This window comes from Sinohyriopsis cumingii, chromosome 5 (assembly GCF_028554795.1).
Source record: "Sinohyriopsis cumingii isolate HCF-2022 chromosome 5, ASM2855479v2, whole genome shotgun sequence".
In the NCBI taxonomy this organism is placed as follows: Eukaryota; Metazoa; Mollusca; class Bivalvia; order Unionida; family Unionidae; genus Sinohyriopsis; species Sinohyriopsis cumingii.
Genome location: NC_142965.1, coordinates 51,086,156 through 51,104,042, shown reverse-complemented (window position 1 = coordinate 51,104,042; position 17,887 = coordinate 51,086,156). Strand labels below are relative to the sequence as shown.

Here is a 17,887-nt window from a genome sequence, read left to right as displayed (position 1 = left end):
TCATCATCCCGCCTTTAACACAGGAAAGAGAGCTCTGAAATGTCAATGATATGCTCATGTTAACATTCAGGGTTTATCATTATCCAAAATGTCTGCACACTGTTACTATCGCGATTAAACACGCGCATCCTCTAAATAATGTTGCTTGAAATGTGGCGTAGTTGGTAAATTTCTCTTCAGCGGATGGGATATTTTTCATCTTTATAGCCTGATACGATCAGTGCCTAGTAATGACACTGTAGTAATGTTCACCTTAGAGGCCTAATCTTGGCACTATTATACTGACAACTTTGGAGTCCTAATCTTAGCACTATGATATTGATCCCTTTAAAGGCCTAACCTTGGCACTGTGATACTAATCACCTTAGAGGCCCAGTCTTGGCACAATGATACTGATCGCCACAGAGGCCTAATCATATCAGGCCTAATCTTGGTACTATGATTCTGATTACCTTAGAGATCTAATTTTGGCACTATGATACTGATCGCCTTAGTGGCGTAATCCTGGCACCATGATACTGATCATCTTAGAGGCCAAATATTGACACTATGATACTGATCACCACAAAGGCCTAATCTTGGAACTGTGATACTGATCCAATCAGCGGCCTAATCATGGCAAAACGACACTTGTCACCACAATGGCCTAATCTTATCAGGCCTTATCTTGGCACTATGATACTGATCACCTTAGAAGCCGACTCTTCATTCTCTGATAATGATCACCTTAGAGGTTTTAATCTTATCAATATGATATTGATCACCTTGAAGGCCTAATCTTGGCACTGTGATACTGATCATTTTAAAGGCCTAGTATTGGCACTATTATACTGATCACTTTAGGGTCCTAATTTTGGCACTATGCTACTGATAGAATTATAGGCCTAATTTTGGTACTATTATATTAATCATTTTAGAGGGTTTAATCTTGGCAATATGATATTGATCACCTTGAAGGCCTAATCTTGGCACTGTGATACTGATCATCTTAGAGGCCTAGTATTGGCACTATTATACTGATCACTTTAAGGGCCTAATTTCGGCACTATGCTACTGATAGAATTATAGGCTAATTTTGGTACTATTATATTGATCATTTTAGAGGGTTAATTTTGGCAATATTATACTGATCACATTAGAGGCCTAATCTTGGCACTATGATACTAATCAAATTAGAGGCCTAATCTTGGCACAATTATACCGATTACCTTAGAGTCCTACTCTTGGCACTGTGTTACTGATCACCTTAGGCTCCTAATCTTGGCCTTATGATGCTTTTCACCTTAGAGACCTAATCTTGGCACATTTATACCGATTACCTTTGAGGCCAATCTTGGCACTGTGTTACTGATCCCCTTAGAGGTCAAATCTTGGCACCATGACATTGATCACCACAAAGACCTAATCTTATCAGGCCTAATCTTGGCACTATGATACTGATCACCTTAGAGGTCTAATCTTGGAACTGTGAAACTGATCACCTTAGAGGCCTAATCTTGGCGCTGTGATACCGATCATCTTAGAGGCCTAATCATGGTACTATGATACTGACGACCTTAGAGACCCAATCTTGGCACATTGACACTAATCACCACAAAGGCCTAATCTTATCAGCCCGAATCTTTGCACCATGACAAAAAGCCCCATAAAGGCCTAATATTATCAGGCGTAATCTTGGCACTATGGTACTGATCACCTTAGAGACCTAATCGTGGCACTAAGGTAACGTTGTCAACTTATTAATTTCTCTACAAGATATATGACAAAGCTACACCCACCCGAAAATCGAACTCACGCGAACAGATGTAAGATTTTGTGAGAGATCTGCTAAAACGAGTACGCATATGAGGAGACTTTTTATATTTTATCAGAAAATTGTCAAAACGTTAATTTGATCGGAATCGCAAGCAAACACTTGATTAGCACAAAGAAAATGATGAAAACAATGATATAAATACCATAATTTGAACCCGAGTTGCAAACAGTCGCTCGATTAATACACAGAAAATGAAGAAAACCATGGCATGTATAACTCTAATTTGATCCCGAGTTGCAAGCAGTCAGCCGACTAATACACAGACAACGATGCAAACCACATCATTAACTTTAATTCGATTCCGAGTTGTAATCAATTACTTGAATAATGCACATCATTACAATGAGGGACAGAGATACAATGATAGAATTACTTATTCCGAGACGGTATATCTCATAATCTCTATGTCAGTCTCAGATAATTCAACTGCAGTGAAAGGAAATGTGGGAAAAAGCAAATAGATAAATGTCCTTGCGTCGAATGTAATGGCGAAAGAATTCTTAAAATGTCGTAGATTTGTTTTTGTTTCTGCTGCGCTTTCTCTTCTTATTGCTTTGTTGTCCTGGATAAACCATTGCTTTCGTTGCTGCCTACAATATTACTTCACTACCTGCTCTTTTAATCCGGCAAATTACGTGTAGGGCCCACTGCGATATGTTTGAGGCACGACAAAGTATACATTTGGATCAAAAAATACATTTGACAATTCCACATATTGTACTGTTGCTGTCAAATTGTAGTCTTCACTCTGTATTTCATAGGGAATTATTATATCCACCTGAAATATCACAAAGTTATATTGTAATCAGCCACAAAGGTAAGTCATCCAATGTGATGGTACTGATGGATATTTCACTTTGTTTGCATTTCAATAAATTATCAAGGTGGATTTACGACCCTTCCTGCAGCTATATGCAGAGTAAACAACGGTTCATCGGTTATTATATTTCTCATAACACAATTCTGCTCTATTATCATGCAAAATTATATAATTTTGATCTTCGTTCACTGGATAATGATTTTGCTGATTTTTTTAAAATGTGGTCGTCTTTGCTTTGAATTGTACGATAGCTATGTGGATAGTCAATTAAATGAAAAATGTTTTGACGGTGAAAACTTAATAATACCACTTCAGGTGAAGAAAATCAAAGCAAAACTTTATTTAATTAAACATAACAGCTCTGACGGTGATCGTTTGGCAGAACATGCTTATTCAACGGTACATATTTAATATACCATGCTTATTCAACGGTACGTATTTAATATACCGTGTTTATTCAACGATACGTATTTAATATACCATGCTTATTCATTAGTACATATGTAATATACCATGCTTATTTAACGGTATGTATGTAATATACCATGCTTATTCAACGGTACATATTTAATATGCCATGCTTATTCAACGGTACGTATTTAATACACCGTGTTTATTCAACGATACGTATTTGAAATGCCATGCTAATTTAATGGTACGTATGTAACATAACATTAAGAAAAACGTCCGGTACTCGTTACTGCAACCCATATTTAGCAGAATTTACTTAAAGGTATTTGAGCAGAAGCTGACACCGTCCTGAGAAATCCAAAAACATAACAGGTGACAAGCAAAGCCTGTCATTGTTAGGGATGTTAATCTCTAATGAATCTTAGTGTTGTACATGAACATTCCATAACAGAGGCTTGAAAAGCTATAAAACCACATATACAGAGAGGCAGACAGGTATTTTGTTTTCATTTTCATTTTCCTTTCAGTGTTGTTTTGTTTGTTTACCCGCGTGTTTTATTTGTTTTCTTTCGTCTAGCATCTCGCGAACAGTACGTTATCAAATAGTTGAGTATAAATTTTATGTAAATTAAGCCATGAATGCCTTGCTTACATATGAGTGTTACGTGTTTAGGCTCGAATAAACAGTAAAACAGAAAGAGTGAAAACAACAAGCTTTTTAAAATTTAACAAATAATTTATTTTCCTGGAAAAATTCTGTAAAAATGAAGAAAGAGAAGAACTTATGGTTTCAAGAATCAAATCCAAAAATAATCTAAGAATAATCCACGAATTAAATTGCAAAAGTCCTAGTAATAAATGTTCTAATAATTTCAAGTTCGAATCCTGATGGAAAATTCAAGATGGATGACGATGACGTATGCTGTAGTCAGTACTGTGCTTATCTTCAGTTCCTTGTAGAAATGCAAATAATGGCACTCCGGTGTTGGAAATCCGAATTAAATTTGTAAGCAATGTCTTTCCAAAATTTCTGTGTGAGCACTCCTCAAAATATTTCCAGAGAAAAAAGAATCAATCCTTTTGAATTCCAACTGTTCTGAAGAAAATTAGAACTATAAATCTGGCTACAACAAAATAACTTTGCATCAGTGTAAAAAGCCCAAAACTGAGAAATCTCTCTCAATGCATCTCTATTAAAACTAACAAATGCGCGTAATGGAAAAACCGGATTTGCGAAATTGAAAGGAGGGCGGAGGTACGTGATCGTGTTTATGTCACGTACACCAAAAATGACCCTGACGACAACCAATCATTTTACTCCAAGAAATAAAAACTAAAAAAATTATTCACATCTTAAATCATGTTGTCCCATCATGACCTTGGAAACAACCAATCATTTTAAAATAAAATAGAACTTGTTTATGAAAGTAGCTACAAGTTCTGAAACAAGGTCAGAATATAGATCAACACCTGGTGTTTATAAACTAACAGTCAAGGTTAAACAATTTTCTGAAAAAGTATCATCTCTAGTGAATAAATTTACATTATAGTAGCATATAATAGAATTTTTAAAAAAATGTAAAACTGACAAACAATTAGATTAAAATAAATACTAATTAAATCAGATATACGTCACATGAGACACAAGTATTCTTCTGGTCTGCATACGAGACAACCCATTTGTCTGGGTTACATATGAGAGATACACAGTATTCTTCCGGCTTACACACGAGACAACACATTTGTCTGAGTTACATATGATATACCGAGTATTTCGTAATAGTCAACTTTATGAATAACATCATTGTCTGTGATCTGCTATGTTTAAAATGTCTCATCAGTGAGGAAGTTTCTGGCATAATTTGTGTCTAATCGTCATGATCTCTGCTGAATAATTTCTAAAGGTAAAACTTCGAATAATCTTTAGCAAGTGTGTGTGACATAATAAAAATAATAATTCATATATACTTATTCTCATATGCCGTATTTTACGTACTGTGTTATTAAAATATATGTTTTATGGTACCATTAAAATGTCTGATGAACTCATCTAGACTGTAACTGAGACTTTGCTTAAAGACAACGACAGTGACCCGGTGTCTTTGCTTCACTGAGTCCGTGACTCAGTGATTTGCCTCACTGAGTGTGTGGCTTGTTGTAATGCCTCAATAAGTCAGTGGTTCGGTTGGTTTTTTCTCATTAGGTCAGTAACTGGTCTCACGTAGGCATAACCTAAAGAGGATACGCTAACTTATAAATGAGGAAAATCGCATATTGCCAAAAAACAAGACAAATCCTCATATTGCCAAAAAACAGGCCAAATCCTCATCTCCTCATATCACCAAAAAACAGGCCAAATCCTCATATTGCCAAAAAACAGGCCAAATCCAAACTTCGTCCTACCAAAGCATAAGTATGTATTATGGCTGTTTTCATAATGTAACTTCCCGGTAACGTTTTTCATTGCAATTTTATATGAGACAATTCCAAACAAAACAAATTTCCATAAACAGTTTTATATTCTTTCTCTTTCTTCTCGACGTATATGTAGATATGATATTTCTGAATTCTCTCGAGTGATTGCCGTCATGATTAATATAAAAAAAAAACATCGAATACGTTGACAATTTAGCAACCGTCATCACTGGAAATTTTCTTTAAAAAAGTATGCATGCATAAGACATGTACTTGCAACATATATATATATATATATATATATATATATATATATATATATATATATATATATATATATATATATATATATATATATATATATATATATATATATATATATATATATATGTGTGTGTGTGTGTGTGTATGTGTGTGTGTGTGTGTGTGCGCGCGCGCGCGCGTGTGGTGTGTGTGACATATGAAACTTTGATGTATTACTTACCTTACAAAATGAAGACTTGGTGACTAAAAGTAGATATAATAGTCCAATATGTGCTGTCTTTAAGTCTGAGCTATACATTTTCAGTGTTAACTCACAAGTATGACGAATTTCGTTTTATGACGGTCCATAGACAGAGTGATGCCTATTTATATACACTCATTCGAATCGTCTCTATCACGTGATCCCTTATGACGTTACAGGAAAATCGCATTTGGAGCCATTCTAATATAATAACAAGTTTCTTGAAAACGAACGCTTGTTCTTCGTCTTCGTGGAAGGCGTTGGTTTTACGATTTATAATGCCTCCTTACGTACATTTTATATGTCAATCAACTGTTATTGTATTCCTTTGTTCATTAGCAATTGCGATGTGATAAAATTACTGACCAAAATAAAATTGAATGAACTCACTATTTTCCTTTTGGTGCAACTGTAGCCGATAAGTCTGTTCGGATGATTTAAATCCGCAACGAACATTTGAAATCGACCTTCTGAACCGATGACACTTATTGGGGTCATATACTCCATCCAGGCCAGACGAACCATATCAGGCCACTGTTTAAATATTAACCAAATGCAAAAACAATTAATCACGGTGTCTACATTGATTGATGGGCTGGCTATTAGTCCATTCTACTGATGACTGAGAACACTCATTGTAACCGCATAAATAATACACAGTCTGTGGAAGTTTAGTATATTCAGGTAAAAGCTACGTTATGAATTAAATATTGGTAATAGTCCGCATTGCTGAGTTGCTGTTTGAAACATCCGTATTGTTTTAATTTGTCTACATGTTTAAAGTTTTAACGAGCTATGTTTATTTGATTTGCTTATGATGATATTTTAAATATTGGATTCCTTAGGTCGATGGAATTCACCCATCTATTTTTGTATGACATTTTGTAATGGAATAATGACTATACCCATGTTCAAATCGCTTAATTTACACACAACGCGGGAATATACATGTGATTTCTGGATTAGGTTACATGCCTAAATAGAGACTCGTGAACTGATACAGAGAATTAACTGTTGTATATTTCGTGAGGCTACACATTTAACGTTTAGCCATTCATATTTGTAGGTCTCAATATACATACATCATTAAACTTTGATCATAAATAAATCCAATATATCGTACATCGACTAGTATAAATTAAACATATAAAGATACATGCATTGCATTTCATGCCGTGATAAATAATTATTTTTCCTCACGCACACAATACATAGCAAACACACACACACACAGAGAAATTTAACTGTATTAAGTAACAGTTTTCCCACTTTCTTACACGCTATCGCCTGTAATAAACTTTTACTACTACTACCACTACTACTGCAAATAATAACAACAACAATAATAATAATAATAATAATAACAATAATAATAATGGCATCATTGATACGTCTTGGTAGTAATAAAAGAGAATATAGGATCTGAATTTAAATACAGATCAGCGGTATTCAATGCGAACCAAGGGTCTCGTCAACTCTTTCCTTTCAACCACCTAAAATCTTGGAATATCAAGTAAATAAACTTTAATGATCAAACTAAACAGTCAAAAACTGAGACAGCGATATATGAATTATTTTCATTCTGAAACATTTGTGGTTAACATAATGTTCGAATATAAAACCACTTCATTTAATATTGTCCTCAGTTGGTAATTAGTTTTTTCATATATACAAACACTTTAATAAAAAGTAATCTTATTGTTGTGTCTTTTTATGGTGGATACTGTTTTTCTTCCATTTTATTACTTTGAACAAATTACACATGAAAGGAATATTAAACGTCTTGACTCTTGCAAAACTTGGCAACGTGCGTGTCTTACATTTTTCCGATCTTTTACAACGCCGAGGTAGCTGATCCCTCTATTTCAAAATTCTTCATCTAAAGTCTATTCGTATTATTTCAGAGTAGTACCTTGTTGCATTTCTTTATTGTATATTCGAAAGAGGCTAAATATAGTAGCACAGAGGCTAAACTTAAATCATCCACAGTAAAAAGAGAATCGTAGTCGACACAAATCTATTATCTTAAATAATTAATTTTCAATAAGCCATATTCTTGATTATTCTGGATTTGCAATTAAATTTTAGCATTGGTTCATATAAGCAACTTTTAAATTAAACAAACAATTTGTGTGTCAGCTGGTGTTGGCATATTCACTTATCAAAGAAACATACGCTTCTACCATGGACACATCTAATTACTTGTCTTGCATCGAAAACAATTCCAGATAACAGTTATGAAAATGTAGGTTATCATTACTACTACTAGTACTACTACTACTACGACTATACTACTACTACTACTACTACTACTACTGATAATAATAATAATAATAATAATAATAATAATAATAATAATAATAATAAAAATACTTGTAAATCAAACACTGAACTTAGAGATAGTTTGGATACTCAAGAGCGCGAACATGTAAATCTGCAGGTTTCTATATATTCTTGATTGCATATATTACTTATGTATCTATTTGAAGATTATGAAAAGAAAATTCAGAAAATACCAATCAATTCTGGGTCTCCAATGTCTTGTATCGTGTATCTTCTGAAGAGAAAAACACGTAGAATTAATACTGACAAGCAGATTTTTTTAAATTTTTTTTTTTGGAGCTCAAAAGCATATATCCTTCGTCTTTTATATGACAATATGTCAGGAAAAGGTTTACTTTTAGTTTGCATACGACTAAGTCGGATGATGATAGAAACAGTTCAGATAAAACTTCAATACCTATATAATATTTGATAAGTATAACGAATATCTCGTTGTAAAGCAACAATGTTGCATGTGGACAATGTTTCAAAATTTTGCAAGCCACATCTCCATTGATCAACAAAACAAAACCTCGAAACCAATTCAAGCAGTAAGTTAGCTCCTTATTTATTATTGAAATCTCTTATATTGCATGTTTAGGCTCTAATAAACAGTAACAAAAGAAAGAGTGATAACAACAAGCATTGAAAAATTTACAAATAATTTATTTCCATGGAAAAACACTGTACAAATGAAACAAATAAGAACTTACGGTTTTAAGAATCAAATCCAAAATTAATCCAAGAATAATCGACGAATTAAATTTTAGAAGTCCTAGTAATGAAATGTTCTAATGAAATTTGAGTTCGAGTCCCGACGAAAAATCCAAAATGGAAGGCGATGATGTATACTTCAGTCAGTATTATGCTGTTTTGTCTACAGTTCCTCGTTAAATCACGATCAATAATAATCCGGTGTTTGAAATTCTGAATAAAATTTAGAGAAATGTCTTTGTCCAAGAATTCTGTATGAGCACTCAAATATTTTCAGGAAAAAGAAGTCATTTTTTTAGAATCCAAACAATTTGAATAAAATTTAAACAGTAACTTCAAGCTGGTCACAAACACACACTTTCCAGTGTAAAGTAAAAGCGCAAACTGAGAAATATATCTCTAAGCATCACTATTGAAACTAACTACTGTGCAATTTCGGAAAACCCAGAATTGCGAAATAGAGGCTGTTTACATATAAAAATTACGTACTCCTAGTATGACCTTGATAAAACCAATTATTTTACTCCAAGAATAAAATAAAAATAAAAAGGTGTTCACTTGCCTCAGTGATTTCTGAAGCAAGGTCGGAAACTAAGTCAAAAAAGAAGTAGTGTTTCTTTTGTTAGGGATTTATGAAAAGATTCAGGTCAAACTGAATTTTCTGGAAAATGTCAAATTCCTAGTAAACAAAATTACATTACATTGACATCTAATGAAATTTTTAAAAAAATTAAAACTTACAAACAGACAATTAAATTAAATCAAACATAAATTAAATCAAATATACATACCAAATCCAGCGTAGCATTACACTGGAGAGCTATAAGTTACATCTTGGCCTTATGTCAGAATGTTTCACGTCACATACCCATGCATTCAACACGAAACACTTGAAACCAAATCAATATGTTTAATTTTTTCTTATTTTTAATTTAAGTCCAGTCGAACCTTTCACAGGAAAGAAAATTAAAAACGAAAAAAAAATCATATTTGTCGATATTACCGTACCATGCATCATTGAACGATAACTTTAAACCTTGTCGTCAACTATACTTGCTTCAAGTTTATAGTAAAATCGTACTAAATAGAATCATGTAGTTTGAAGAAATGTTGTCAAAGACAAAAAAATTGGGGATTTCAAAGCTCATTTCAAGGATATGAAAATCATTAAAGACTAAATACTAATGAAGTAAATAAAACTAACATCTAAGGTCTAGCGATATACTGAATTATTCATGAGAGTAAATGTGGAAGAAAAGTACAAATTGCCTCTAATACATTTCAGGAGTGTTTCCTTATTAAATATATGCAGTCAGTTTAGACCTTTATTGGAGTATTCACACCAGTTTCTTACCGACTGAATTTCACCTTGGTCTTTTGATATACTTCCATCGCGATAACGATCATAAACCAGAGATGGAACAACTGAGTTTCGGATATCCTTTGTCATCTTCGTGCTGAGGTAGGGAGGATGGAATTTGGAAAATATCCGTACTTTGATCTTTAACCTGAGCTAATTCATGAAAAGGGCATATAATGGGGAGTCACGTAGGAAATCGGTAGGATTAGATAAAAAAGGGGGTTGCTCATATTTTTTAAAAATATATTTTAGTATTTATAATTTATTCCCACAAATATATTGATGATTTAATCAGAAAATCAGCCAGTAAATAAATCAATTTTGTAATCAAATGTCAGTTCATGAATGTAGATTTTGATTATATAAACATCTTGCACTTTTACACTGTCCATCTGAATATCTGCAACTATGACAGGAAATGGTGATAATTCGGAAAAATCGGTGATCATTCAGGAGAGAGAGAGAGCGATTCCATGTAATCCATCAATAATCAATTGGAGAATTTCCAAACAACGACAAAGATCAGTCTTTAAAACAGTACAATAAACATTTCAATAATGACAACTTATTTTGTTGAACGATACAGCCGATCACAGTCTAGACCAGAATATATATGTAACATTTTCTGCTAAGACTCCTTCAGAACACTTTTCCACTCCAGTAATTTATCACTAGAGTCACAACTCCGATACAATTACTAATTTTTGTGTCGAATGGATAGCTTCCTCCCACTTTAAAAGGTTGCTTAATGAAAATTTTGGGCCACCACTAGACCTGTTCCCCCACCCACTCCCAAGAAAAACCCAAAACACACTGCCAATTAACCTGCAATGGCCGTGGCTATGCCACGATTCCTTAATAGCATTGTACTTTAACCCAGATTAATATACTCCCAACATTTGTTTCTCAGTATTTAACTTTCCACTTTGTCCAAATCATAATAAATCAGGTGTTAATTCAAAATACCTTCAAAAATGAACTCACAGTAATGTTCTTGTAATTATCCGCATGTTTTGAGAGCCTTGCATGTAAATAAAGCAATGTGCAATGGGTCATACATTTTATTTCCGTATCATCAGCAGTGTCTCATTATTCACCGTGCACTGTCGCCAAAATACACACAGACATCCCTTCATACTGTTCATATGCTACAGAATAAACAATTACCTTTAAAACAATGCCACGAATGGCTAAATCTAACTATAGTATCATTACCAAAACGAGAGTGGAAGAAATGCTCTAGGTTTAGACTAGGACTACACTCGTGTTTACTGAACCGGAAGAAATAATTTCATGTGTAGGTGATTTGAAGTTTGACCTTAAATTTTGTGCTGTTCTCAGTCAGACTGTTTGCTTTCCACACATTTCATTTAATATCACGTCGTTTGTAATCTGAATGCATCATTCCATTATTTTCTTCAGACCATTTTATTCAATACCAAATCGTTTGGATTCTAAATTCAACATTTCATTATTTTTGGGTTAAATACTTTCATTTAGATTACATCATTTTATCTAATACCTCTCATTTGGAATCATTCCGTTTTGTTCTTTAAATCATTATTTTAATACTGGTCATTTGGAATCTGAATTTATCATTCCGTTTTGTTCTTTAAACCATTAATTTAATACTGTGTCATTTGGAATCTGAATTCATCATTCCGTTTTGTTCTTTAAATCATTTAATTTAATACTAGGTTATTTGGAATCTGAATTCATCATTCCGTTTTGTTCTTTAAATCTTTAATTTAATACTAGGTCATTTGGAATCTGAATTCATCTGTCCGTTTTGTTCTTTAAATCATTTAATTTAATACTAGGTTATTTGGAATCTGAATTCATCATTTAGTTTTGTTCTTTAAACCATTAATTTAATACTATGTCATTTGGAATCTGAATTCATCATTCCGTTTTGTTCTTTAAATCTTTAATTTAATACTAGGTCATTTGGAATCTGAATTCATCATTTAGTTTTGTTCTTTAAATCATTTAATTTAATACTAGGTTATTTGGAATCTGAATTCATCATTCCGTTTTGTTCTTTAAATCTTTAATTTAATACTAGGTCATTTGGAATCTGAATTCATCATTTCGTTTTGTTCTTTAACTTATTAATTTAATACTAGGTCATTTGCAGTCTGAATTCATCATTCCGCTTTGTTCTTTAAATCATTAATTAAATACTCGGTCATTTGGAATACGAATTGATCGTTCCAATTTGTTCTTCAAATCATTAATTTAATACTAGGTCATTTGGAATCTGAATTCATCAATTCGTTTATTGGACAAAATCATTTGATTTCATGCTCTGTAAGTTCAATTAATAACACGTCATTTGAAATTAGAATTCAATATTTCGTTGCATTGTTTAAAAATTATTTCCTTTAATACCACGTCCTTTGGAATCAAAATTCATCAAGCCGTTGTGTTGTTTAAATCATTTCATTTAATACCAGGTCATTTGGAATCAGAATTCATCATTCCGTTTTGTTCCTTAAATCATTCAATTTCATTCTTAGACATTTCATTTAATACCACGTCATTTGGAATCTAAATTCATCATTTCATATTTTGGGTTAAATCATTTAATTTCATGTTATATCACTGCATTTACTACCACGTCATTTGAAATCTAAATTCACCATTCCGTTTTATTCTTTAAATGAGTTCATATGATACCACAACATTTTGAATCGTGATATATTATTTCATTTGCTGGGTTTTAAAAAATTTGATTTCAGAGAACATCCTCTGATTAAATTAATTTGGCGGTGACGGCTGCCCATATGAATCCATTTGCAAGTTGGATCGCATGCCTTACTTTTTGAGTAATTAATAGATGTGATGAGGATCTTTTGGGGAAATGATCTGCAGCAGAAAGTGATGGTAAAGTAAGAAAATCTTCATCACTTATTCTTATTTGCTAATGAGATAGAATCGTTTTGAAGTATGAAAACGAGAAAAAGTAAACTGTCACAGATAAAATTAAGATGTTATTGAGCCCCCTCCTCCGACCCCAGATATCCCGTGCCCTCATAAAGACAGTATTTATCTGGGATAATTGATCCCTGGTGGCTATGATGTTTTTAATATTTTCATCATCTATTTTCTATGTATTTATTCGTTGAGTTCACGTGACGAAGAGGCATTGCCTCGTTATAATAAATTATCAATCTTTCTCCGATATTTTTGCTTGAACATTGCGCGAGGTTAAAGATCCTCTTCTCTCTAACATTCAAAATATGTTTGTGTGTGTGTGTGTGTGTGTATATATATATATATATATATATATATATATAGAGAGAGAGAGAGAGAGAGAGAGAGAGAGAGAGAGAGCAAGTTTTCTATAATATGTTTATTTCAGAAACATAAATCCACTTCATCAACCAATTAATGTAAGCATTTGACACTTTGACCATTAGCGATGAATAGATGGGAGCGGATAATTAAATAATAGAGATGTATTTTGGGGCTCTGATTTATATTTAAATGTACTTTGGATGTGTTTATGATATAGTTGTCAATGAAATAAAAGGGTAAATGTGTGAACCATAGTTACCAGAATGCCTGACTGGTGATTTTCGATTGAACCATATTTCTGACTGCATTTGCCAAATGTATTGTAGTAAATTTAGAGTATGTGCACGTGGTTGTAGTGCCCCGTTTTAAGCAATTCTTAGATTTGTGTGATTACTTGTTTGATTATTGGAATTTGGCGCCATGGAAATATTCCTGGCCCGAACTAATGAGCTAATCAATAGGAGCAAACGTCACGGAGTGAAGTGTTAGTGTGTTTCCTTGATGTCCTGGTTCACTAGTAGTGAATTCCGACCAGAACCGAATGACTGTCCCTGTAGAAAAATAGTACATATTAAAATCTAGTGGTATACATTGGTAGCATGACTGCAAGGACAGCACTTACGGTATTAAACCGGTAAATTACACAAGGGCATAAATAAAAAAGGACTTGGCAGAGACCGTTTATGTCGCCATGCGGGCGAATATGGTGCAGTTATATCGGCGAAATGTGCCTGGAAAGCATACATTGACTGGCCTAAGGTGGCGGAGTTAAAATAGTTCCCATTGTTAGGGAGTACTCGTATATGTTCTAAGGTGTGAACGGTTGGTGGTACGGAAACATAATGAAGCCAAAACACGCAGATGTACGGTTGATGGATAGTTGACAGTTTGGTTTATCTGTGGTCTTGCATTAATTAGAGGAAAATTTAGGTATAGAATGGACACGTCGGGCTTTCTGATTTACAACTGAGGTTGTATGGAAGTCTTTGGAAAGTCGGGGAAACTTATGACTTCTAGCGAGAATCGCGCCAGGGTTTGACAACCGCTCGGTCAAGTAAATACCCGTGTGCGTGTAACAGTATTCATCATCATTGTATTCTTCTCCACGCGCATGTTATTCTAGCATTAACCGTTTTTCTTTTCTCCGCAATGAGCAGACTGAAATAAATAAAACAAGGGCTTCACAGGGAGTTTTGGTACATTTCGATCTGTCGACGGTAAGTATTCACACATTTTATTTTACGACCAAGAAGACAACGATAGTCTTAGCGCATTGTTTAAAATGGCTTCCTAGTGTAGCAAGAAAACTCGACCTTAAATACAACATTAGAAAAGCTGAGGCATTTTTCCTTACAATCTACTTTTGTAACTATGTCCTGTTAATGGGTTGTTAAAAACGTCAATATTGTTTCGTCGACCACTTATTTGACTTGTCTGCTAGTCTGACATTTCAGTCATTATCTCTGTTTTTAAACTAACTGTTGTTAGGTTTTAAGAAGCTGTTGTATTTTTATGTCAGTTCTTTCTTAAACAATGCTACCTATGTTCGAAACAATTTATTTATTTTCTACTGCAAAAATATAGCAAGGTGATTTTGTACGACCTGTACTGGATATTTCGGTGCAGAATCCAGCGATTATTTCATTTTATTTTCGGCTGAGATATTTTGATGTACATAACATTAAGATGTCAACCAAAACAAAAGAGTAAAAGCGCTAATAAATCATTAGTATAATAATTTGCACGTTCTCAGAATATATATATATATATATATATATATATATATATATATATATATATATATATATATATATATATATATATATATATATATATATATAACACATTCTACGTGTTGGTGTTGTTTCTTTTATAACTTTTATATATATATATTAAATATTCTTAGTTATTAGAGCAGATGTGCGTCTAAAAAGCATGCATCCACTGGGCTGCCATGTTCTACATAATAGCTAACAGTTATATAGATGTAACACGGAGCTGTTTTCGTCGGCCTGATGCGAGTCACCGCTTGACCACCGGCAGCTTCGTGGAAAAGTTTGTTATCGGTGTTCGTTAAAGTTTATTATTTCCATATATTTTCTATATCCTTTGATAAATCCTGATCATTCTGCCATGAATCGTTATGAGTATAAGGCAAGTCATAAATCCTGATCATTCTGCCCTGAATCGATATAAGTATAATGCAATTAATAAATCCTGATCATTCTGCCGCAAAATTGTTATGAGTATAATGCAATTCATAAATCCTGATCATTCTGCCATGAATCATTATGAGTATAAGGCAATTCATAAATCCTGATCATTCTGCCCTGAATCGATATAAGTATAATGCAATTCATAAATCCTGATCATTCTGTCATGAATTGTTATGAGTATAATGCAGTTCATAAATCCTGATCATTCTGCCATGAATCATTATGAGTATGATGCAATTCAATCCGCGTAATGCTCCCCCGTACATTCTACATTATGGCCAGTCGTAGATACTTCGCATTACGGTTATTGTTAAAATGTTTATCATTTGCTTATATTTCCTAAATATCTTGATGGATTAAATTCATAATTTACATTAATCATTATGAAGATTGGGCAATTTCATTCCACAATGGGTCAATGACTCATTCCAAGAAAGTTTCCATTAAGAATTTAGAAAATATATTTTATTTAATTATATTTCCTAAGCACCCCGACAGATACTGTTGCCATCGAAGATGAATCATGTTAAGTCGAGAAAATTCATTTTTCGACATACTTATTTAATTATTTGACCTTGATATCAATGTCGTAGCTTTTACAATAATTCTTGGATCGACCTAATGGTTATTACTTACTTGTTTCAGAATAAACTATTTGCATGCCAGTGTATGTTCTTGGCCTTCGTAACCCCTTTTCAAGATCAAGTATAAGGAGTGGTAATTATAATTTTATTGGAAACTTACGTGAGTTATACGTAATTCATATATGTATGACTCGTATAGCAAAGTGAATGTGCTTTTTATCAAATACATTGAATTATACAAATATATTTTGAGATTAAAACTAAATTGAAAGTTAAAGTTTTAATTATATGGCATCTGAAAAGATTGATATTACGCTATGTTATAGAGAAGCAGACGCCCGTTTAATTTGTTTTGTTGTTTTTTTTCCCCTTTTTCTTTACAATTTTCAAATAGTTGTTGTTGTTGTTGTTGTAGGGTTTAACGCCTTTTTTCAGCACAATATAGGCTATACATGGCAGCCAGTATAAATGTTGAGGAAGAACCATGGAAAACGCCGGGAAGAACCACCGACCCACGAGAAGCTTTCTCACGTACCCATGTTAGCAGAGACTGACACTCGAACCCACGCAGACAGAAGTGAGATGGCAGTGATCCGGAACGGTGAGCGCTTTAGACCACTCGGCCACTCGGGGCCCGCTCAAATACTAAGACACTTTTAGCCTATATTTTATAAATTCAAAATGCCAAACTTCTACGGTCTGTCACATTCACTACTGATTGCCATATATAATTCTAGCAATGTTTTCATTAGAGCAAAGATATCTCACTTTATGTTTCTGAGCCAGGCACTTTCTCAAAGCAATTTGATAGCGTGCCAAAACACATCCTTGGTCCTTTTGCTAAATGTATTGTCGAGGACTTACATTCTGCTAGTGACATCAATACTTGAAAAATCTATTTAAGAGAAATGAACATAATGTGAAAATTGTGGCCTAATGTACATCGAAAATCCAGGTATATTATTGAACAAAATAGGTCCCGCAATTGGTTACGTGATGCGCCATTCTAGACAGCATCAAGTTTGAAAACTATCTCTCAATTTGCTTGATTTGTTTACTGTGTAAAACCGGCTTGGTGTATAATTTTAAAAGTTCTACTGAGTGCGGCCACCACCATCACCAATTAAAATAGAATAAAGGAACAGGAAAACAAGAGCAAAGAAATAATACCAAGAAGAGGAAACGATTAGCAAACCGCCAAGCCGTGAACAAAGGAATTGAACAGAAGAAAGGAACTATCAAGCAAAGGAACGATAGGAACACGTAACAGAAAACAAAGGAGAGACTTCTAGCGGAGGAGCAGACTGGGTTAGGACAAAAACAAAAGATAAGTCATCATTCAATGCTATACGCAATTTAAGTAGAAGAATGCAAACTAGGTCCAAACAAATGGCTCTATTCAATCCAAACATGCAAACACACAA

General features: G+C 33.5%; 1 protein-coding gene across 1 annotated transcript in view; it reads right to left on the bottom strand.

Moving 5' to 3' along the window:
- LOC149799151 (A disintegrin and metalloproteinase with thrombospondin motifs 4-like) overlaps nucleotides 1-6,052 on the bottom strand; it is a 99,452-nt gene extending 93,400 nt beyond the window's left edge. The window contains exon 1 of the mRNA XM_089957034.1: nucleotides 5,947-6,052. Coding sequence (XP_089813160.1) covers nucleotides 5,947-6,024 — 78 coding nt within the window. The 5' untranslated portion in view covers nucleotides 6,025-6,052. The remainder of the gene's footprint in view (nucleotides 1-5,946) is intronic.
- Nucleotides 6,053-17,887: the final 11,835 nt, after the last annotated feature.